At 50.3% G+C, this 19,489-nt stretch overlaps 2 protein-coding genes across 2 annotated transcripts in view; both read right to left on the bottom strand.

Annotated features, from left to right (window-relative positions):
- Positions 1 to 603: 603 nt before the first annotated feature.
- On the bottom strand, positions 604 to 14,362 carry IQCA1P1. Its single transcript, XM_006873705.1, has 19 exons — positions 14,187 to 14,362; positions 11,556 to 11,883; positions 10,415 to 10,534; positions 9,957 to 10,142; positions 8,983 to 9,054; positions 7,367 to 7,572; positions 6,480 to 6,561; positions 6,118 to 6,240; positions 5,888 to 5,963; positions 5,354 to 5,460; positions 5,033 to 5,116; positions 4,864 to 4,922; positions 3,940 to 4,022; positions 3,671 to 3,778; positions 2,632 to 2,831; positions 2,196 to 2,282; positions 1,711 to 1,888; positions 1,394 to 1,632; positions 604 to 711 (listed from the first exon to the last, which is right to left on the bottom strand). The coding sequence occupies exons 1-19, from the start codon at positions 14,360 to 14,362 to the stop codon at positions 604 to 606; spliced, it is 2,622 nt and encodes an 873-aa protein (XP_006873767.1).
- Positions 14,136 to 19,489, bottom strand: part of LOC102830047 (ATP-binding cassette sub-family F member 2-like) — a 26,334-nt gene continuing 20,980 nt past the window's right edge. Inside the window, exon 16 of the mRNA XM_006873678.1 lies at positions 14,136 to 14,404. Within this exon, the coding sequence (XP_006873740.1) occupies positions 14,368 to 14,404 (37 nt within the window). The 3' untranslated portion in view covers positions 14,136 to 14,367. The remainder of the gene's footprint in view (positions 14,405 to 19,489) is intronic.

Raw genomic sequence — 19,489 nt, 5'->3', positions numbered from 1 at the left:
CCACCACTGCCCAAGAGCATTCACCTATCTGACTTCCAAGACACTTTTGTTAGAGCAACTGAACCTTAGAGTAAAGGAATCCTGGAGATTGGCTAGTCCCACCTCTCTTCATTTCACAGATAGGAAACTGAAGCCCAGAGACAAGAAAGGATGGTCCAAGGTCTGGGGTGTTGCCAAATGGGGCTAGCACCCCACTTGGCTACTTTCAGCCTGGCTTTTTTTTTTTTCCCTATTTGGTGATTGATCTGTTTCCCCTTTTCTCTTTTTTTCTCTCACTCTTCCTACTCTCTCTTCCTAAGATCTCTCCAGGTACTCCTCTAGGAGGAAGGGAGCTAGGGGCCAGGACAGGAAAATGCCAAGGAAATGAGGACACAGGGGTGGTATGGGGGGGACAGGAGCCAGGACAAGAGGAAGGTATATGGTGAGAGTTGGTACCAGGTACAGACAGGAGGGAAGCCATGGAGCTGGACAAAAGAAGAGTGCAGTCCCCAAAGCCACATGGACATTTATACCTCTACCCACTGGCCCCTTTGCCCTGTGTGTTTCCCCCGCTGCCCAGCACCCCTCCCCACCAACTCAGCTTGGGCCTGCTTAGCCTGGCCATCACTGCTTTTTCTTTTTATCTTTTGTCATCCTGGACTCCTCAGTTTCCATCTGCTCCTTGTTAAACTTCATTCTCTTCTTGCCTAGTGGAGTCTTGAAGTACCAGTCCTTGGAAAGAAAAGGAGTAAGGAGATCTGACCCTCAGTTCTGTCTCCTGATGTCACCCTTTCCCTTATTATGGGACTTTGTGTTTTCAACAGCCTTACTTCCTCTCTTCCCAAGATTCCCTTGCTCCCCACCAAGGCATGTACTCCCACATCCTGCTTCATACCATACTCCCTCCTTTCACCCTGTCATCTCTTAAGAGTCTTGGGGAATGAAACTAGCTTGGGGCCAAGCAGATGGAGGCTTCTCCTGTACCATGGGCCCCTCCCAGGCTTCCTTCTCAGGGAAAACCAGGTGAGACGATGTTTCTGCCCATCCCCTGATCTTTTGCCCTTCTATCTGGTGCTCTGGTAGCGTAGTGGTTACAAATCGGGCTGAGAACCGCAGTTTGAAACTACCAGCTGTTCCGCAGGAGAAAGATGAGGCTTTCTGCTCCCGTAAAGATTTACAGCCTCAGAAATCCTGTACATCGTCACTATGAGTTGGAACCGACTCCATGGCACATAACCACCACCACTGGTGATTCCTTGTTCTTTCTAAGCAGAATGCCACATTCATTTTAATCTGCCACCTGGTCCTTTGGGGGAGCAAGGAGAGGAATCCGAGGTGTTCTGTTGGACTGACTTAGGAAGATGTGTCCCCTGGCTGGGCTGCTGCCCCCCACACCCCACCCCTACAGTATCACCTTCAGGGATTCCTCCTCCTCTTTGTAAACAGGATCCAGCTTTGCCAAGTGCCCTAGAAACTCAGAGGCCACTAGGGGCCGCCTGGATAGTTGTAGGAGCCTCCGTTCAGTCAGCACTGATTGGGTGGCTTGGAGGATGTGGCCGGGTGTGTAGCCATCTGATATCTTGGCCAGGGAACTGATGTCCAGGCTCTGGGTCACCTGGACTCCCCGGGTCTCTATCATATGCTTCCAGAGCACTGCAAGCAAGGGGAGGACATGGGCATGGGGGGCACAGGAGGCACCCGCAGAATGGGCATCAAGGCCTCAAGCCTTACCGAATCTGGAGGCATAGTCAGGCCGGGGCATGAGGAGGATACGCTCATAGGTCCGACAGAGCCCCTTCATCTCAGCCAGTTGTGGCCGAGCTGTGGTTCCAATCAGCAGTACCCGGTCTCCAGGGTTCAACAGGCGCAGTGCCTTAGTGAGGTCCTTCTTTATTCTTTTGGGGTCCATCTGCTCCAGGGAGGGAAGCAGATGTGGGCATGTCAGTTGGATGTCAGAGGGTTTTCTAGAGCCTATGGTACACGCACAGTGACCAGCCGGCAGGGCTTCCGAGTGCTCAGGGCAACCCCCACCCTGTCTGACTGAACCTCCCACTGGTCTGAGGGACTAAAGAGCAAAGGCCTGTTATCCTGCTACAGGGTCAAGGAAATGAGGCAGCAGAGGCAGGACATATGCCCATGGTCACTGCGGGGTATGATTCAAATGACTACAAAGCCCCAGCTCCCAGCCCTCGCCCCATGTCACTGGCACCCCTTACCTCCCTCTCCTCTTTGGGGACCTTCTTATAGAAAGTCTTCTCGGCTCCCCCAATCCAGATCACAGAGGGCTGCAGGAGCCGAGCCACCTGGCCAGGCCGAGGATAGAAGGTGGGTGTCAGAGGCTCCTGGAAAAGGACAGGGCCCCTACCTGGCAAGCCCAGGGTCAGGTAGGCTTCACTGTGCCCACCTGAGCCCCAACCCCCTTCCCAGCATCCTACCACCTGGACCAGTTCATCACACCTCGGTGGGGAGAGTCTGAGGTTCCTCTCTGGGACAGAAAGGGACCAGGTGTCTAAAAGCTCATAGCAAGGGTTAGTAGGGAGACCTCCCAGTTCCTCAAATCACTCCATGGGCAGGTGACCTCCCTTCAGCATAAAGCCCCCATAGCTATATTGTCACAGACTGAGAAGGAGAGCTGGGAGGGTCGGGACCAACCTTGAAGACCATGTGCACGACCATCTGCACACCAGACCTGCCAGGGTATTTGCCCTGCAGGTTGCTAGGGGACAGGTCAAAGAGATTGGCACCAGTTTCTGTGCACACAGCCTTAACCAGCATCTTCTTGCCCATGCCTGGGGGGCCTACTAGGAGGATGGAGCGGATGAGAGGGGCCATGGCATGTATATCTGGGGAGCCTGCAAGGAAGGAAACAGGGGCTGGGCCAGAGGTACACGAGGCTCCCCCATTGCCTGAGCAGGTCCCCATGTGCACGCTGTGGTCAGCAGCCTGTAGGGCTCTATTTGAAGGGCTCTATTTGATATTGAGGAGTCCTGGTGTGGCGCTGTGGGTTAATGCGCCAGACTGCAAAGCTGTTTGAACTGCAAGGTCGGTGGTTCAAGCTCACCAGCTACTCCTCAGAAACCCTATACAGGGTCTCTATGGGTCAGAACCGACTCAACAGCACTCAACAACAACAATAACATTTGATATTGAAGGAGCTCTGGTTAGTTAAGTGCTCAGCTGCTAACTAAAAAGTTGACAATTGGAACAAATTAGCCACTCTCCACAGTAGAAAGATGAGGCTTTGTTTCTGCCCCTGTGGGGCAGTTCTACTCTATCCTACAGCAATGCTATGAGTCAGAATTGACCCAACAGCAATAGTCTTGTGTGTGTGTGTGTGTGTTGGTCCCTGCGCTCTTTCTGATTTCCATTAATACCTATACTCCTGGCTTATGAAGCGGTGGAATTTAAAGGCATATGACAAACTAGCCTCGGAGAGATCCTGGTCTCTGGTATTCAGTAGCGTGTGACTGATCTTCCCAGGAAAGGGACAGACGTGGATTGGCTAAGGAGCTGGGAATGTGGACTCTTCAGCAGGTCACGAACTTCTGGGGCTGTTCCTCTAGATGTGACCTCCTACAGGCAGATGGCGCCTGGGGGTGGGGCATGTCCCCCTCTCAGCTCAGCTGCCATGAACACAGGCCCTGAAAGCCCCTGCCCAGTTCAGGGTCTTCATCCCTCAGGAGGTTCTCACCGAGCCTGAGGATCCCGTACAAGGCAATGTTCTGACGAATATCAAACAAGGAGGGCATGGGCAACTTGTTTGCCACATTCAGAGTGGATCCGAGATACAGGCAGTCACCTGAGAGCGCAAGCAGTGTGATCACTCATTTCGGCAACTGGAGACCCTCACACAAGGAACCAGGCCACATCTAGAAAATGGCTGTCAGCAGGGGAAGAGTGTAGTCCAGGGCCAGCTGCCCCTCAGCTCAGAGCAGACGTGGGGGGGAAGGGTGGTCTCACCAACATAGTCCTTCAGTGCCACGGTCTCACTCTTCTTCAGAAGGCCATGAATGACAAGCTCTTCATACAGTGAGTCCAGAGACCTGCAGAGAGTGGGTGGCAGGGTCCAGAAGTGGGGACTTGTAGAGGGAATGAAAAGAGGAGGAGGAGGATGGTATTCTCGCCAACATCCTATGGTCAAACTACAGCCAGCATCAAAGGCACAAGGGAGAAGCCAAGGCACTGTCCCATGACCATACTCTTGACAAAGGAGAAGCCAAGTCACTGTCCCATGACCGTACTCTGTTAACCAACAGGGGGGCAGGAAAGACCAGTGCCCTGTGTGGACTGCCCACTTCCCACTAGGAGAAGACCATCCATTTGGATTAAGCATTGTTCTCTTCCTAGAAATGACATTTAAGATGTAAGTCTTCCTGAGAGGGTGGTTCATTAAATAGCATGAATATATGCTTATGACCTCAGTCTCCCAGGCAGAGGGTACAGAGAAGTGAGTGGAAAGGGACAACAGGCAAGCCCCAGATGGGGGTGGGGTATGGGGTGGGGGGGGTGGCAAAGGTGGGAGGGAGACTCTGAATAATGGTAGTATTCCATCTGCATCTGTAGTCTGTATTAGAATTTTCAAAATACTTTCTTAACTTTTTTATATGATCCTCACAGCTGTGGAGTTCTGGTGTGGGGCTGTAGGTAAGCATTGGACCACAAGGTTGGATTGAACCACAAGCTCTCCAGTTGCTCCTCAGGAACCCTATCCAGGGTCACTATGAGTCAGGTTGACCTGATGGTACTGAACAACAACAGCTCTCCTGGAAGTTTGGCAGGGCAGGACACTCTTCCCAGGGTATGAAGTCTAAGTCAGACCTCCTGAGCCAGACCATGGCTCTTGCCCTGCCTCACAGAACAAGGGGGCACAGCTGGGTAGTATACCTGTTTATGGTCAGATCTTTTTCCTTCTTCTTCTTTCCAGTTTTCTTCCCAGGTTTTTTCTGGTTGGACACAAGTGTACAGGTGAGTGTTTTGTGGTCCTCCCTCCCCTGTGCCATGCCATGGGAGCCTAAAAAGCCCTCTTGGCCCCAGTCGTGGCCCTTCAGCTCACCTTTGGAGCCTTCAAGGGTCTTTCCTCCTCCCTATCCACCGCCAGACGCAGGTTCTTCAGTTCTTGCCGCATCAGCTCATCCACCTGGGGAGACAGGAGGGTGTGGAAGTGGCAGGACACCAGAGGGGTGAGGAGGGAGCCAGGGATGGAAGGAAAGAGATGAATCTCTGAGAAAAGCCAGACAAGTCCTGTGAAGGTGGCCAGGGCAGCGGCTCAGGCATCTCTATGTACTTTGGAGCCTTCAGCCATGCAACCCCTGGTCTGTATCCTGAGCCTGGCTCTCAGTCACGGAAGTGGGGAGAGTGAGGGTGATCCTTTTACCTGTATGCGGATCTCTACCTCCACTTCCTTCCTCTTTTCCTGTCGGAGGATATGAGAGTCAAAACTTTGACTGGGATGTGGACTCTCTTGGCGGTTCTTCCATAGCTCTGACAGTGGAAAACCAATGGAGGGAAGGTTAGAGTCCTAGGCCTATGTGTACACACAGACCTGTGAGCATGCATACACATTCATGCTTCATGCACAGACACATAATACACACATGTGTATTGTGCACACTAGCACATGCACACACAGGCACACAAGAATGCCCAGGCCAGGGACCTGACCCAGACTGATCCATGACTCCCCATTCCGATGTCTGGCACTGTTGCTGCTCAGACTAACCCCAGGGCTGTAACCACAGAAGTCAGATCTGAGCCTCTAACACCTACCACCCAAGAAATCACATCACATACATCCTTCTTCCCTTTAACATTATTCCCTCACCTCTGAATCATGTGGGAGGCCCCCACTTTCCCTGTAACCAACCCAGGGTTACCCCACGACTCCCAGCAAGATTTTCACTCCTCTTACTTATGTATTCCTCATGCCCAGCACTGATCATAGGTATAAATTTGGACGGCAACACTTGCAGCATATTATCCAAATCCTGGAATAGAAACATCCTTTGACCTTGACCCCATCACCTCGACCTACCACAAACTCTGACCTAATCCATACCTAGATCAGTTTCCCTACTGTGAATTCCCTTCAACTTTGTTCCTCCCTGCCCACTCATCCCCCATGTCCATAAGGCGTTTCACCCCCTTCTTGGCCTTTTCATCCTTCTTTTTTTTTTTCTCCTTTTTGTCTTCATCCTTGTTCTTTGTTTTCTCTTGCTCCTTTTTTTTGTTCTCTTGGACCTGCAAGTCCAGCTCCATTTTCACCTGTGACCAAAGACAGATGATGATGCAAAGATCAGAGGGTTTTATAGGAACTGGAGAACTCAGGGGTGGAGTCAGGACCCACAAGGCCTGACTAACTGATGGGGTTTAGATGACGGAGTCTGGAAGAAAACAGAACAAGTGAAGTCACGTTTAAGGAGAGGGGCTGTCTCTCTCTGGGCCTCAGATCCAGAGCCATAAAGAGTCTCTTCCGACATATTTACTCCCTCTGACATTGATACCTTCTCCAGCGACAGGTACCACCCTATCTCATCGTCCCCATGCAGCCTTCTAGCCACATACTTGTATTTCCTCTGGTTACATCTGCCTCCACAGACCAGAGCTGACCCCTTCCCAACCCACTTCCACTCTCAGCTTTATTCACTACTCTCTTTAGCCTCATGCTCAGCCTGCCCTGCAAAACCCCCTGTCATCACCCCCAGGATACCTGTTCTGGAGTCTTGTCTGCAAAGATCAGGTAGGATCCACCAGCAGATTCATCTGGATAATCAGGAAAACGGCCAGTAAGGGCACTAAGTGGACATCAAATGATTAGATCAGATGAGTGGTTACATAGTAAATGGGTGGTTGGACATGCAGATAGATAGTTCGATAGGTGGTTGGAATGATAGATGAGTGGTTGGACAGGTAAATGGGTAGTTAGGCAAAGAATGGGTTGTTGGACAGGTGAGTGGGTATGGTCAGGTAGACAGGTGAACAGACACATGGGTATATATGGTTGGTAGATTGAAGGATGGGATGACAAATAGGTAGAAGAATGGAGAAGGATAAAAGGACCACAGAGATGGAGGGAGAGGTGGAAAGAATAGTTACAAATAGAAAAGACAGGTTGCTCAGGGGCATTCATGGATGCCTTTCCAATGCTATCTAGCTCTTTCTTTTCCATCCAGGGAAATGGGGAATCATGTGCAGAAAGGGTACTGTGGTTACATCTTGGGGGCCAAGAATGTCATCTGTGTCGTAGGGAATGGGGTAGAGAAAAGGACCCAGTCTGAACTAGAGATTAGAAGAAGTGCAAGGAGAGGGCAGGAAAAGTCTCTGAGAGAAACTGGGGTTAGGAAGAAGAGAGAGATTAAGGGCTGGGTTGGCTGGGACAGAGGACACTAACTGGCACTCTATAAACCACTGTCGAATTTGTTCCTTCATCTTCTCCTTGATGTCAGGCCCTTCTGTGTCTATTAGAAAATCATGGGTTTGTGTCATGGCTAACTGGAACTCCTCCTCCTTCTCCGTCTGGCGGAGCCTCCGGACATCCTTCCCGAGGCAGGCTTGGGACAGGGTGCCCTTGTGCTCCATCTCATTGGGTGAGGGGATCTGGGGAATGGGAGAGAGGGGCTCAGGAGAGGGGAAGAGATGTCTCCATCCTACAGCACACACTCCTGCACAGAACAAGAGGTCAGTCTGCATGGGGAGAAATTGTGTTTGGAGCGGAGACACGTCTGTGTAAATTACTCCAATAATGAGTTTACTTGATGCATCTGGGCTGCCCCCTGCCTACTCCCCCGCACACCCTCCCCTGTGAGCCTCAGGCCCAGCCCCCACCGGCACCCCTGCCACCGGGCCACGTTGGCAGTCGTGCTCGCAGCCACTTTCCCGCCTCATTGGCTCCCAAATGTATTTTAAATATCACTCTGCGCAGACAATTACTGAAAACGCTGAGCTCACACTGTCGAGGGGCCCAGGCAGCTCGCTCCCTCCTCACCCACTGCTGGTGCTGTGGCCTGCCCCCACCCCCTCCCACTGGGCAACCCTACCCCCTCAGGCAGAGCAGCCCCCACCAGCTTTCTTCCAAAATCTCCAAGTCTCCCCAAAACACCAAGCATGGCCCTGCCAAGGTGCACAGTCTCAGGCCTGGCTGTTGCTAGCCTTTGGGTAGTGCCTTCCCCTCCAGTCCTTCCGGCTCCCCCAGCCTAGCTCCCCTAGCCCAGTTCCCTTCATCAGCCAATTAATTCCAGGGTCTACCTGGTGGGACTGGCCCCCAATCCTGCCATGGCCTTTGCTTCCAGGTCTGCAGATAAGAGTTAGGACCTCTTATCCTCAGTGAGCAGACCTCTCTCAGGTAGCAGTCAGGGAAAGGAGAGGAGGCTACACATCACAGGCATGTACATACACGCTCACAGGTAAGCACCACAGGTACACACATGTACACGTATAAACACATGTGAACACACATGTCATATAGCTGCACACAGGAGCACACTTGCACAAGTGTATGCACACACACACATGTGCATGTACATCAGGAGCTCTACACTTGTATGACTCACACACGACCCCCACACACTCACATCCCATCATAGGTGTTGAGGACACTGAGCAGTACTTTCCACAGAGCAGAGAAGAAGTGCTTTGGGGACTTCAGAGCAAGTGGGAAGACTCTGGCCAAAAAAGTCAAGTGCTCAGTCTAGGTGATTGTCCCAGAAACTGGCCCTGAGACCTCATCCCTCCACTGGACCCACCCTGTGGCCTCTTCTTCCAGTTAGGAGCACAGAGTCCAGGAGCCCTGGTTGCTACCCCTTGTCCCTCCCTTTCCACATTTTGAGATCCTTCAAAGGAGAAGGAAGGGGCAAAAAGGAACGAGGCTCAGAGATGGCTTTTCTGTCCTCCCACTTCTGAACCAAATTTGGAATGGCCTCTCCCACAGACCCCTCTACCCTTCTACCACTCACTTCATACCCACTCCCACCAGGTCCCAAGTGGAGGATGATGTAGAGGGGCCCTCACCATGCCGATGAACTCCATTTCTACCTGCCGATCCTGCTGAGTGCGTTTCCTCTGCAGGTAGCCTTTCCACACCTGGGGGTGGGGGTGGGATGGGGGCACAGGGCTCAGGGCAGAGTTCTTGGGCTCAGCCCTGGGAGGAGCACAGGCCTCTTAGGGAGGCTTAGTGGGCAGTGGGATGTCTTGGGTCCTCTCCATCAGGACTAGGGTGTTCCAAGGTGCACCTACAAAACTCTCATCCCCTGCTTAATCTTTGTAGCAGTCCTTTCCTCCAAAAAGGGCTGTTCTAGCCCACTTCTCAGAACATTATGGGATTTGGAACACATACTTGATTCCACCCAAGGGTACAGACCTTAGTGCTTCAGGGGCTGTGGTGACCCCTAGTCACTGCTGACATTTTCACACATGGAAACTGAGGCCAGAGATGGGACATTGCAAGAGTCTCCAAACCCTCGTACTCCCACTCTGTACTTCCAGCACTAGTGGGGGAGAAGGAGGCACTGGGCAGATTGCAGCTAAGCTCTCCCTCCCCATTGTTGCAGAGATTTTGGAACCGAGACAGGGAGGGTTTTAAAGGACAAGGTGGCCAGAAAGCACAGAGCTGGAGTTACCAAACACCACTTAGCTCATAGTTTTTCCCTTTACCTTGATTGCCAGGAGGCTCAGGAAATATTGAGTGGCACATTTTTTTAACAGTGTAGGGCTTCTGGAATGATCATTTGCTGTGTTCAGCTACACTGTTATGCATCCTCCCTAATTTTAATGATCCGTTTGTTTCTGGGGCTTTTACGATACCCACTCCAAATCCTCTTGGGGATGGAAATGCAGAATACATAATAAACAAATAAGACACATGTTTAAGGGCTGAATAAGGCCGCTATCCATGAGGAGTTTGGACTCATGTTTTGGGGAATAGAATTCAGGCCCTGAGCCCTTGTACCATGGCCCTGTGTAGGCTCCTCCGCATCCCAGGTTACCTTCTGTATGATAACCGATGCCTGGGCCGGAGTGTATTTATGTCTGCCGTCCTCCCGACTCTTCCGGTCTCGATCCTCCTCTCTCCGAATTTCCCGCATGAACTTGGCTCGGAGTCTGCCTTGCCGGGCCCGTTCAGCCCTTTGCAGCAGGATTATGGCCTCAGTTCGGTGAATTCCTGGAAATAACTGATGGGGCAAAGCACAGAAAGAGATGAGGTGGGGCCTAGAAGACCAGTCCACAGGCAAAGTCAGGCATCTGGTCGCCTGCCTTCTGCCTCCTGACCACCTTGGTACTAGAATGTAATCCTGAGTCCAAGAGCAGCCATTAAAAGAGCCAGAGGTCACTGAAAGGACACTCTGAGGTGGGTATGGGACACAGTTGGGTCCCTCTGTATGCTGCAAGGCTGCATCTTGGGGTGGGAGTGTGGGAAGAGTCTGGGGATGTTTCCCATCCTTACCTCCTCAGAGGACACTGGTTCCATTTTGGACAGGATCTCCATCAACATCAGCCCCCTGTCCTTCAGAATGTTGGCCTGCTCCAATAGGAAGTATTTGGGAATTGGAACCTCTAGATCTGCCTTTTGGGCAATGTGAGAGGAGGAATGTTAGGAATCAAAAGTTAATGCCATCTGGCTAACTCATGGCTGTTTTCAGTGACTCATGTAGTCTCTGGCAAAGTGGTCCTGAACCTTAGCGTCCTGGGTGGGGAACTCTTAGGCTATGGGCTGGTTCCTCTAAATGTCACCCCTCTCTGGATGGAGCTGAGTTCTGGAGGACCAAGTAGATAAGGGACCATGGTTTCGAATCCACCGTGCATCAGAATCATCTGGAAAGCTGTTAAAATTACAGATTTTAACTTAAGGCTACCCATTGGAAGCCCTATACAGGGTTGCTGTAAAATAACAAAGGCTGCCCAGGGAGTCCCTGTGTGGTGTAAATGATTAACACGGGCTTGACTGCTAACCAAAAAATTGGCCATTGGAGTCCACCCAGGTCTGGTCTGCTTCTGAAAGATCACAGACACTGAAAATCTTTTGGAGCACAGTTCTGCTCTGACACACATGGTGTCGCCATGAGTCTGAGCTGACTGAACTGCAACTGAGAAAATCCCCAGAGGACCCTCTCAAAATGATGATGCTTTTGAGATATGTCTTTACAAGTCCACAGTTGAGTCCGAACTGTCTGTGGAAACTTATTAAGAAACTTCCGGTGTGGGCTTGGAGCAGAACTATGTTAGGGGCCTGAGGCAGGACTAGGGACAGGCCTGAGGTATGATACTGTGATCTCCAATGTGACTGGGGGTACAGATCCCCTGAGGGCCTCATTAAAAGGCAGCTCTTAAGTCAGTAAGTCTGAGTTGGTGTGGGATCCTGCATTTCTAGCAAGCTCCAGGTGACGCAAACACCTCCACTCCACGGACTACACGTAGAGGACTCTCCTCATTGACCCCTGTGGCATGCCGGTCTTCCCAACCAGGAGCTCCAGCACCCTTTCCTTTCCGCACCCTTGTCTGAAGCCCTCCCGGAGAGACCAGGCAGGATGGAACTCAGCCCTCTCCGACCCGCCTAGATGCTTTCGCGTGCGGACGCTACTCCGCACCGGAGTGAGCTGGAGGTCCTGCAGCACGTGGTCCAGACAGCGGTACTCGCTAAGGTCAGCGCGCACCAGGTCTTCCTGCAGCTCCAGCACGCGACCCGCCACGCCGTCCAGCAGGCGCCTCAGTAGCCGCCGTTTCTGCGGCTGCACCATCAGGTCGTAGATGGTGTCCAGGCGGCGCAGCAGCCCCAGGTAGTACAGGTAGAGCGAGGAAAGTTGGTGCTGGAAGGACTGGCGTTCCCGGTCGGGCACGGGGTCTAGCAGGGGCTGCTCCTTCTCCAGCAGTTCCTGCAGTGTCACGTGGGAGGACTCCCAGAGGCTCTGGTAGGCTCTGGGGAGCGCGAGGAGTTGAGTCAGTCAGGGAAGAGTAAGGGAGTTGGAGACACATTAGCCCTTCACAGAGAGTGAGCCATGGGTCCCAGGGGGGTGAGGTCAAGCTTACACATGAGAGAGAGCCCAAATGAATGCCTAAGATGAGATGGGAGAAGGTGTGAGGGAGGAGAAAGAATGGTGGATGAGGGCTCCCTGCCAAGAAGGGACTTTCTAGAAGTCAGGGTGAGGGTGCCACCCAGAGATGCGTCAGTATTAGGAAGTGGGATGAGTATAAAGAAGGGTCACGTCCCCACAGCAGAGTCCTGGTTCTGGAATTAACAGTCCAAGGGAAGTTTGGGGAAAACAAGCTGTACTCTAGGCAAGGGCAGCCCATGGAAAGTGGCAGTGTGCCTGGGGTTCAGCCTGATAGGACAGAACAAGCTCTGTTCCGTGCTGCTTCAGTGCAGCCGGAGCCCCATTCCAGCACCTACTCACCCCTCAGACATGGCGCCCACTCCTCCTCCCACTGCCCTCAGTAAGCAAGCTGACTGTGGAACCCTAGCAGCCCCATGGTTCTACCCTGACTCCACCTCCAGGCCAGTACAGCCAGATTGCTAACATTCTACTTCATTGTACCAGTGTTCTAAGATGTTGAGCAGAGGACTGGAGGTTGCAGGGTGAAGTCCACTTGTCTTGGAGGCCATTCTTGAGACTGCGCGCAAAGCAAAGGGGGTTATTTATGGCTGCAGACTCGGGAGCAGGACTAGGGAGACCAGGGCACAGGGGAAGGGAGTTAGATAATTGATTGGTCTGGGTCTAAAAGCTCCCCACAAACCATGCTGCTCACTCAGGATAGTCCTGAGAGCATTAGCCCAACTGCAACCTTCTCTTTAATCCAGGTCCAGCGGTTTAAGCTCACCAGCTGCTCCTCAGAAATCCTATACAGGGTCACTATGGGTCAGAACCGACTTGACGGCACTTCGCAGCAGCAGCAGCAATGTGAGGGGGAAATGCACTGGATTTGGAGTTAGAGATGGTTCAGGTTCTTAAGTACAACCTCCCCGCCTTGGAAGTGAGCACAAGCACCCGTCTCACTGGGGTCTTACCAGGTACGAAACACATCAGAAAGTATGGCAGGTGGCATTTGTGCTTTTTCTGAGCCACCTGTGGGTTCCAGACTCAGGGGTAATACAAAAGAGTTCATCTGCCACAGCCTGACCCAGTGCTAAATAAGGACTTATGAATGAATGAGTGAATGAATGAATTAATTAAATGCATGCATGCTTGCAATGACCTGGACCCAGAAGATGGGGAAGGGAGGTAGTAGCAAGGAGGATTTAGAGAACTAGGAATTCCCTAACTTTAAATATGCATCTAAATCCCCTGAGGATCTTGTTAAAATTCAGATTCCGGTTTGATGGTGTGAGGTGGGTCCAAAACTCTGCATTTCTAACAAGCTTCCAGGTGCTGTAGATAATCTTGATTTACACCACCTGGAAGCTTGTTAGCAAGCACCTTGAATGCTAGCTATTAAGTGTCAGCCAGTTGAGCTGGTTCTGACTCATAGGGACCCTGAATAGGGTCTCCACTGAGCAGCTGGTAGGCTTGGACCTCCAACCTTGTGGTTAGCAGCCCAGTGCTTATTCTGCAGCACCTGCCACACCAGGACTCCTCGCCTTGAATGGTGAGGTATAAAACCAAGTGGTGGGGTGGGTAAATCAAGACTCAGGAACCAGGTTGCCTGGGCCTGCCTCTCTCTAGCTGTGCCTGAAATGTGGCTAGTAGGTTTCCTCTACGCATGGAGTCTCCTTATGAGGCTTGTCTTTTTTCAGATCCATGGGCAGCACATAGCACTGCACCCAAATGCTAGCCACCACTAGAAGGGGAAGCTTGTTCAGGTCATGGAGCTGAAGATGACAACCACCAAAGTCTATCCAACTATCAGCTGGTATCTGAACACTGAAGAAAGGTCTTTGTGGCACTGTGCCTAGTACAGTGCTTGCTACACCGGACATGAAAAATGGCCTCACAGTCGGGGACTGTAAGTAGGAGTTTCACTCAGGCCTGGAAAAGTGTTTAACAGTTGCAGCCAAGCCAGGAGTTAGTCCTCATGTCAGCCCTACCTCAGTAAGTGGCCCGTGACACACACACAGAGCACTTCTTAGAAAATGTGAGTCTATGCTATTATATCCCGCTTGTAGCGGCCACAGACAGTGATGCTGTTGGCCCAGGTAACATCCTCCCTCCACACACCACCACAGTGCACAGCAGCAGTTCACCATTTATTTATGCCCAGGCCTGGCTCATTTGGCGCTGATGTACTTGGTGACGGCCTTGGTGCCCTCAGACATGGCATGCTTGGACAGCTCCCCTGGCAACAGCAGGCGCACGGCCGTCTGCATTTCCCGGGAGGTCAGTGTGACGTGGCCAGAGTACTGGGCCAGCTGGGTGGCTTCTCCTGCCAGCCGCTCAAACACATCGTTCACAAAGGAGTTCATGATGCTCATAGCCTTGGAAGAGATGCTGATGTCGGGGTGCACCTGGGAGAAGCAGCAGGACCAGTGTATTAGCAAAGAGCTTAGCCTGAACCCTGAGACCTCAGCCTGGAGGTGGAAGCCAGAGACTGCACTGCAAGGCTTCCTCACCAGTTTCTTCCCAGAAGCCAAGGGACTTGTTTTCTATTTGCTACTATATCCAGGTTGGAACAACCAAAAAAGAGGTGACCATGTCGGGAAGGGCTGTCAGCATCTGTATTGAACAAATGGCATCGGTTATGTGTGCATCTTGCTTTTTCACTGGATGTACCTGACCACTTTTTTAATGAACATTAGGGTCTGTGTCCTGTTTCGATTCTATTAATTTTGTAATCATATATCCTTGAGGGCTCTTGTATAAGCATGCTTTGTTGTTATGTGCTGTCGAGTCAGTTCTGACTCATAGTGACCCTGTATAGGATTTCTGAGTAGCTGGTGAGTTTGAACCATCAACCTTGTGTTTGACAATTCAGTGCCACACAACATGGAAGGTTAAATTCTGAAAGGAAGGACTGATGGATCAAAGGGTCTGGGAAGGTGACTTGGTAGGCAATTACCAATTACTCTGTATAAAACATGTTCATATATGTAACTAGCAGTTAGGAGACTGAGTTCTGGCTGGCACAGAGCCACCATGTGACCCTTCAGTAAGGCTCAGTCTCCTACGCTATCACCCAAGCTTTCAAACTACGTGATCTCTAGAGAACCAGTTAGACTCTACAATGCAAGTGAGGGAGACGTTGTTAACTTCTTACATTACTTCTCAGTAAATGGGAGATGAATAACTGCAAAACTCAATCAGTAAATACAGCAGGGTAAGGTGGAGACAGTATCAGGACCCTTTGACTCCCAGGCCCTTGTTCTTCTCACCACCTCTGGTTGTCCCTGATAAAGAAACTTAAGGTGGTACAAGGTTGCTGTTGGGAGCCATTGCATCAGCCCACTCATAGCAAACTCATGTAAGAGTAGAACTGTCCCACAGGGTTTTCTTGGTTGTAATCTTTACAGAGCAGATTGCCAGGTCTTCCCAGTCACACAGTCGGTTTGAACTGCTAATCTTTGTTAGCGCTGAGCACTTAACCTTTGCACCAGAGTTGCTAGGTAACATGATGGTTATGTGCCGTGGAGTCGGTTCAGACAAATAGCAACCCTGCATGGGGTTTCTGAGGATATAAATCTTTACGGGAGCAGAAAGCCTCATCTTTCTCCCGCGGAACAGCTCGTAGTTTCAAACTGTTGTCCTTAAGGTTCACAGCCCGATTCGTAATCACTACGCTACCAGAGCTCCTTTGGTAACAGATTGTTTTTGTTAAGTGCCGTAGAGTCAGTTCTGACCCATAGCGATCCTGTATAGGGTTTCCGAGGAGCCACTGGTGAGCTTGAACCGCCGACCTTGCAGTTCAAATGGCTTTGCAGTCTGGCACATTAACCCACAGCAACACCAGGACTCCTGGTAACAGATTAGTTGAGCTCAAATGCCTTCTGTGGTCAGTAGAGCCTTGTCCTCAGGGAAGGTAAGTTTTGCTACTACTTAGATAAAGGGATGACTCCCTCCTGGGTCCTATCCTTGTTTACATTCATTTCTGAGCTCCCATTAGGCTAAGCTGCATGGCTCAGGTGCTCCCACCCTGCTCTACTTTTTCTGACAGTTGGGTCTGTCTTTTGCAGCTGCTCTTTTAACAGCACACATCACTAGTGGACCGCCCTGAGGCCTAGGCTGTCAGTTCATTCAAACTTCTGGTGAGACTCACACTGAAGACCTGGTCCCACCTGAGACCTAGCATAACAAAGGGAGAGAACCTGAGTAAGGGGGAGCTGAGTGGTTCTGCCTTTCCCAAATCCATCCTGCTGAATGAAGAGCAGTGACTGAGACCAATGATTTGGGCCCCTGCCTCTTGCTGTTAGATGGGTTATCAGTGCCCTCTGAAGGTTCCTCAGGATACTAAGTTGCAACAATAGGAGCTTCTCAGGCTGGGAGGAAACACACAGAAGCCCTGAGCCCACTGCTTAGAGTAGAACCATCAGGGCAAGTGACTGAGTCAAGCTTAAGCCTCTGTGGCCCCCAAGGCTCTCTGCTTGACTGGCCTTCTCCCTGTCACCGCCCCCCCACCCCACCCCACTTACTTGTCTTTACTAGGCTGTTGGGCACTTTTGTGTGGTCCCACTTAATGTTCCACACAACATTCTCATCAGTTCAAAAGCATTTTTAACTTCTGGGTGAGGAGGCGGCAGGGAAGCATGTTCTCAACACTTCATGTATATCAGATGTTCAACAAATACTGAGGTGCCAAGGCCTCCGGATCAAGTCTTGTTAAAACCCTGTACAGGGTTTTTGAGGAGTGCCTGGTGAGTTTGAACCACTGACCTTGTGGTCTGGTGCTTATCCTAGAGTGCCACACCAGGGCTTCTCATTATCAAGTCTAACCCCCTCCAAAAAAAAAGGTGGGACGTGCTTAAGGCCACTTTCTCAGTACCAAGACTTCTGTTCAGTGTCCTTTCATCCCCACACCCTTGCTCTCTCACCTGCTTGAGCACCTTGTAGATGTACATCGAATAGTTTTCTTTGTGTCGGCTACGCTTTTTGGACTTCTTATTCCCCAAACATCGGCCCCTTCGGTTCCCAGACTGCTGCTGCCGCCCTTGCTCAGTACTCATCTTCGGGTTTTTCCTACACTCATCTCCCTCCCCCTCCTTGGAGGCATTTTATGTGAATCAGCTGCCTCCCCAGGTGTGGCTAGGGGCAAGCACCTGGTGTAGAAGGGTAGGCCAGGCCCACCCTACCCAGAGCTCCCAGTTCAATCTTGGGCATTTGCTCTTCCACTCTCCAAGTAACTTCCTGTTTCTGGGTCAGAAATTCAACAGCCCGCCTTCTCCCACCTAGTCACCTCTCAGTGTGTTTATAAACTTCTTAAAGTTCACGTTGTTGTTGTGAAGTGCCATCAAGTTGGTTCCAACCCATAGCAACCCTGTATAGGGTTTTTAAAGAGCAGCTGGTGAGCTTGAACCACCGACCTTGCAGTTCAAACAGCTTTGCAGTCTGGTGCATTAACCCACAGCGCCACACCAGTATCCAAAGTTCACATACCACCACCAGAAGATTGATTACTTCATGTGCTGGGGAAGCATGGAAAAAACACAATGAGAAGAGAAAAAAGACTAAGGTGTGGGGGTGGTAAGCAAGCTAAGGAAGAGCTAAAAACAAAAACGCCAAAACAAGAGGGCTAGAGTAACCTGAGAAGGCTCCATTAAGATTATGGGGATTTTTAGTCAGTCTTGCAGGATAGCTACAATGTAACTGGGGAGGACCCAGAATCAATCACTCGGAATGGAACGGATAGAAAAAAGGTGCATAAAAGTCAGAGGGGTTTGAGCTGAAGGCAGAGGATGGAGCAAAAGGAGCCAAGGCTAGTGCTTAACCACGGTAGGCGGGCAAGAGTCTGGCAGGGAGGGGGTTTCAAATGAAATGAACTGGGAGAAAAATCGATGTGCTCTTGTAAAAGCAGGTGGTGTGTGTGGAAGGTAAGGCCTTATTAGATGGGGAACATCAAGTTGTCTTGGCACCTGTGTGTATTCAGATTCTTGGTGGTTGTGAATAAAGAACCCTAGAGCAGTGACTAGTTTGTACAATTATGAAACATACATCTTCACCTAGATCTGACAATCTGGGTCCCTGGTCCTATCTTACATGCTAAACTTTAAGATGACTTGTTGTTGTTGTTGTTTAGTGCCGTTGAGTCGGTTCCGACCCATAGCGACCCTGTACAGGGTTTCCGAGGGTATAAATCTTTACGGGAGTAGAAAGCCTCATCTTTCTCCCGCGGAGTAGCTGGTAGTTTCGAACCGCTGACCTTAAGGTTCGCAGCCCGATTCGTAACCACTATGCTACCATTCCAAAATAAGGTAGCGTTTTTGTTCTTAGGTGCCACTGAGCCAGCTGACTCATAGTGCTCTTACACACAACAGAATCAAACACTGCCTGGTCCTGCACCATCCTTGGAATTGTTACAAGGGAGTTCACTCCTGCTAACCACTGTCAAGCCATCTCTCTTTTTTCTGACCCACTACCAGGCATACTTCTGAATATTTAGTCACTGAAAACCTTATGAATAGCAGAGAAACACTGTCAGATATAGGGCCGGAAAATGAGCCCCTCAGGTTGGAAGGCATTGAAAATGTGACTGGGGAAGAGCTGTCTCCCCAAAGTAGAGTTGACCGTGATAACGCGATTGTAGTAAACCTCGTGGGACAAAAGCCCACAGGACCTTCATTGGCTGATGGGGCACAACTCAAAATGAAGAGAAACAGCTGTAAACACCCATTGAAAATCAGAACATGGAATGCAATTAGTGTGAATCTGGGAAAATTGGAAGTTGTCAAATATAAAATGGAACGCATAAACATTGATATCTTAGGCATTAGTGAGCTGAAATGGACTGGTATTAGCCATTTTGAATCTGACAACCACATGGTTTACTATGCTGGGAATGACAAATTGAAAAGGAATGGTGTTGCATTCGTCGTCAAAAAGAACATATTCAGATCAGTCATAAGGTATAACACTGTTTGTGATAAGGTAATATCCATGTGCCTCTAGGGAAGCCCAGTTAATACCACTATTATTCAAATTTATGCACCAACCATAAAGCCAGTGAGGTTGAAATAGAAGAATTCTACCAACTTCTTCAATCTGAAATTGATCAAACATGCACTCAAGATGTATTGATCATTATTGGTGATTGGAATGCAAAGGTTGGAAGCAAAGAGGAAGGATCAGTAGTTGAGAAATAAGGCTTTGGTGATAGAAATGATGCTGGAGAACACATGATAGAATTCTGCAAAACCAATGATTTATATATATCTTTTTTAGACAGCATAAGAGACGACTATACACATGGACCGTGCCAGACAGAATACACAGAAATCAAACTGACTACACCTGTGGAAAGAGACAATGGAAAAGCTCCATATCATCAGTGAAAACAAGGCCAGGGGCAGACTGTGGAACAGATCATCAATTACTCAAACTGAAGCGGAAGAAAATGAAAACAAGTCCACAAGAACCAAAATATGACCTTGAATATTTTGAATATA

This window comes from Chrysochloris asiatica, unplaced genomic scaffold (genome assembly GCF_000296735.1).
Source record: "Chrysochloris asiatica unplaced genomic scaffold, ChrAsi1.0 scaffold00249, whole genome shotgun sequence".
Classification (NCBI taxonomy): Eukaryota; Metazoa; Chordata; class Mammalia; order Afrosoricida; family Chrysochloridae; genus Chrysochloris; species Chrysochloris asiatica.
Note: the sequence above shows the minus strand (reverse complement) of the source record. Positions and strands in the feature narration are given on the sequence as shown.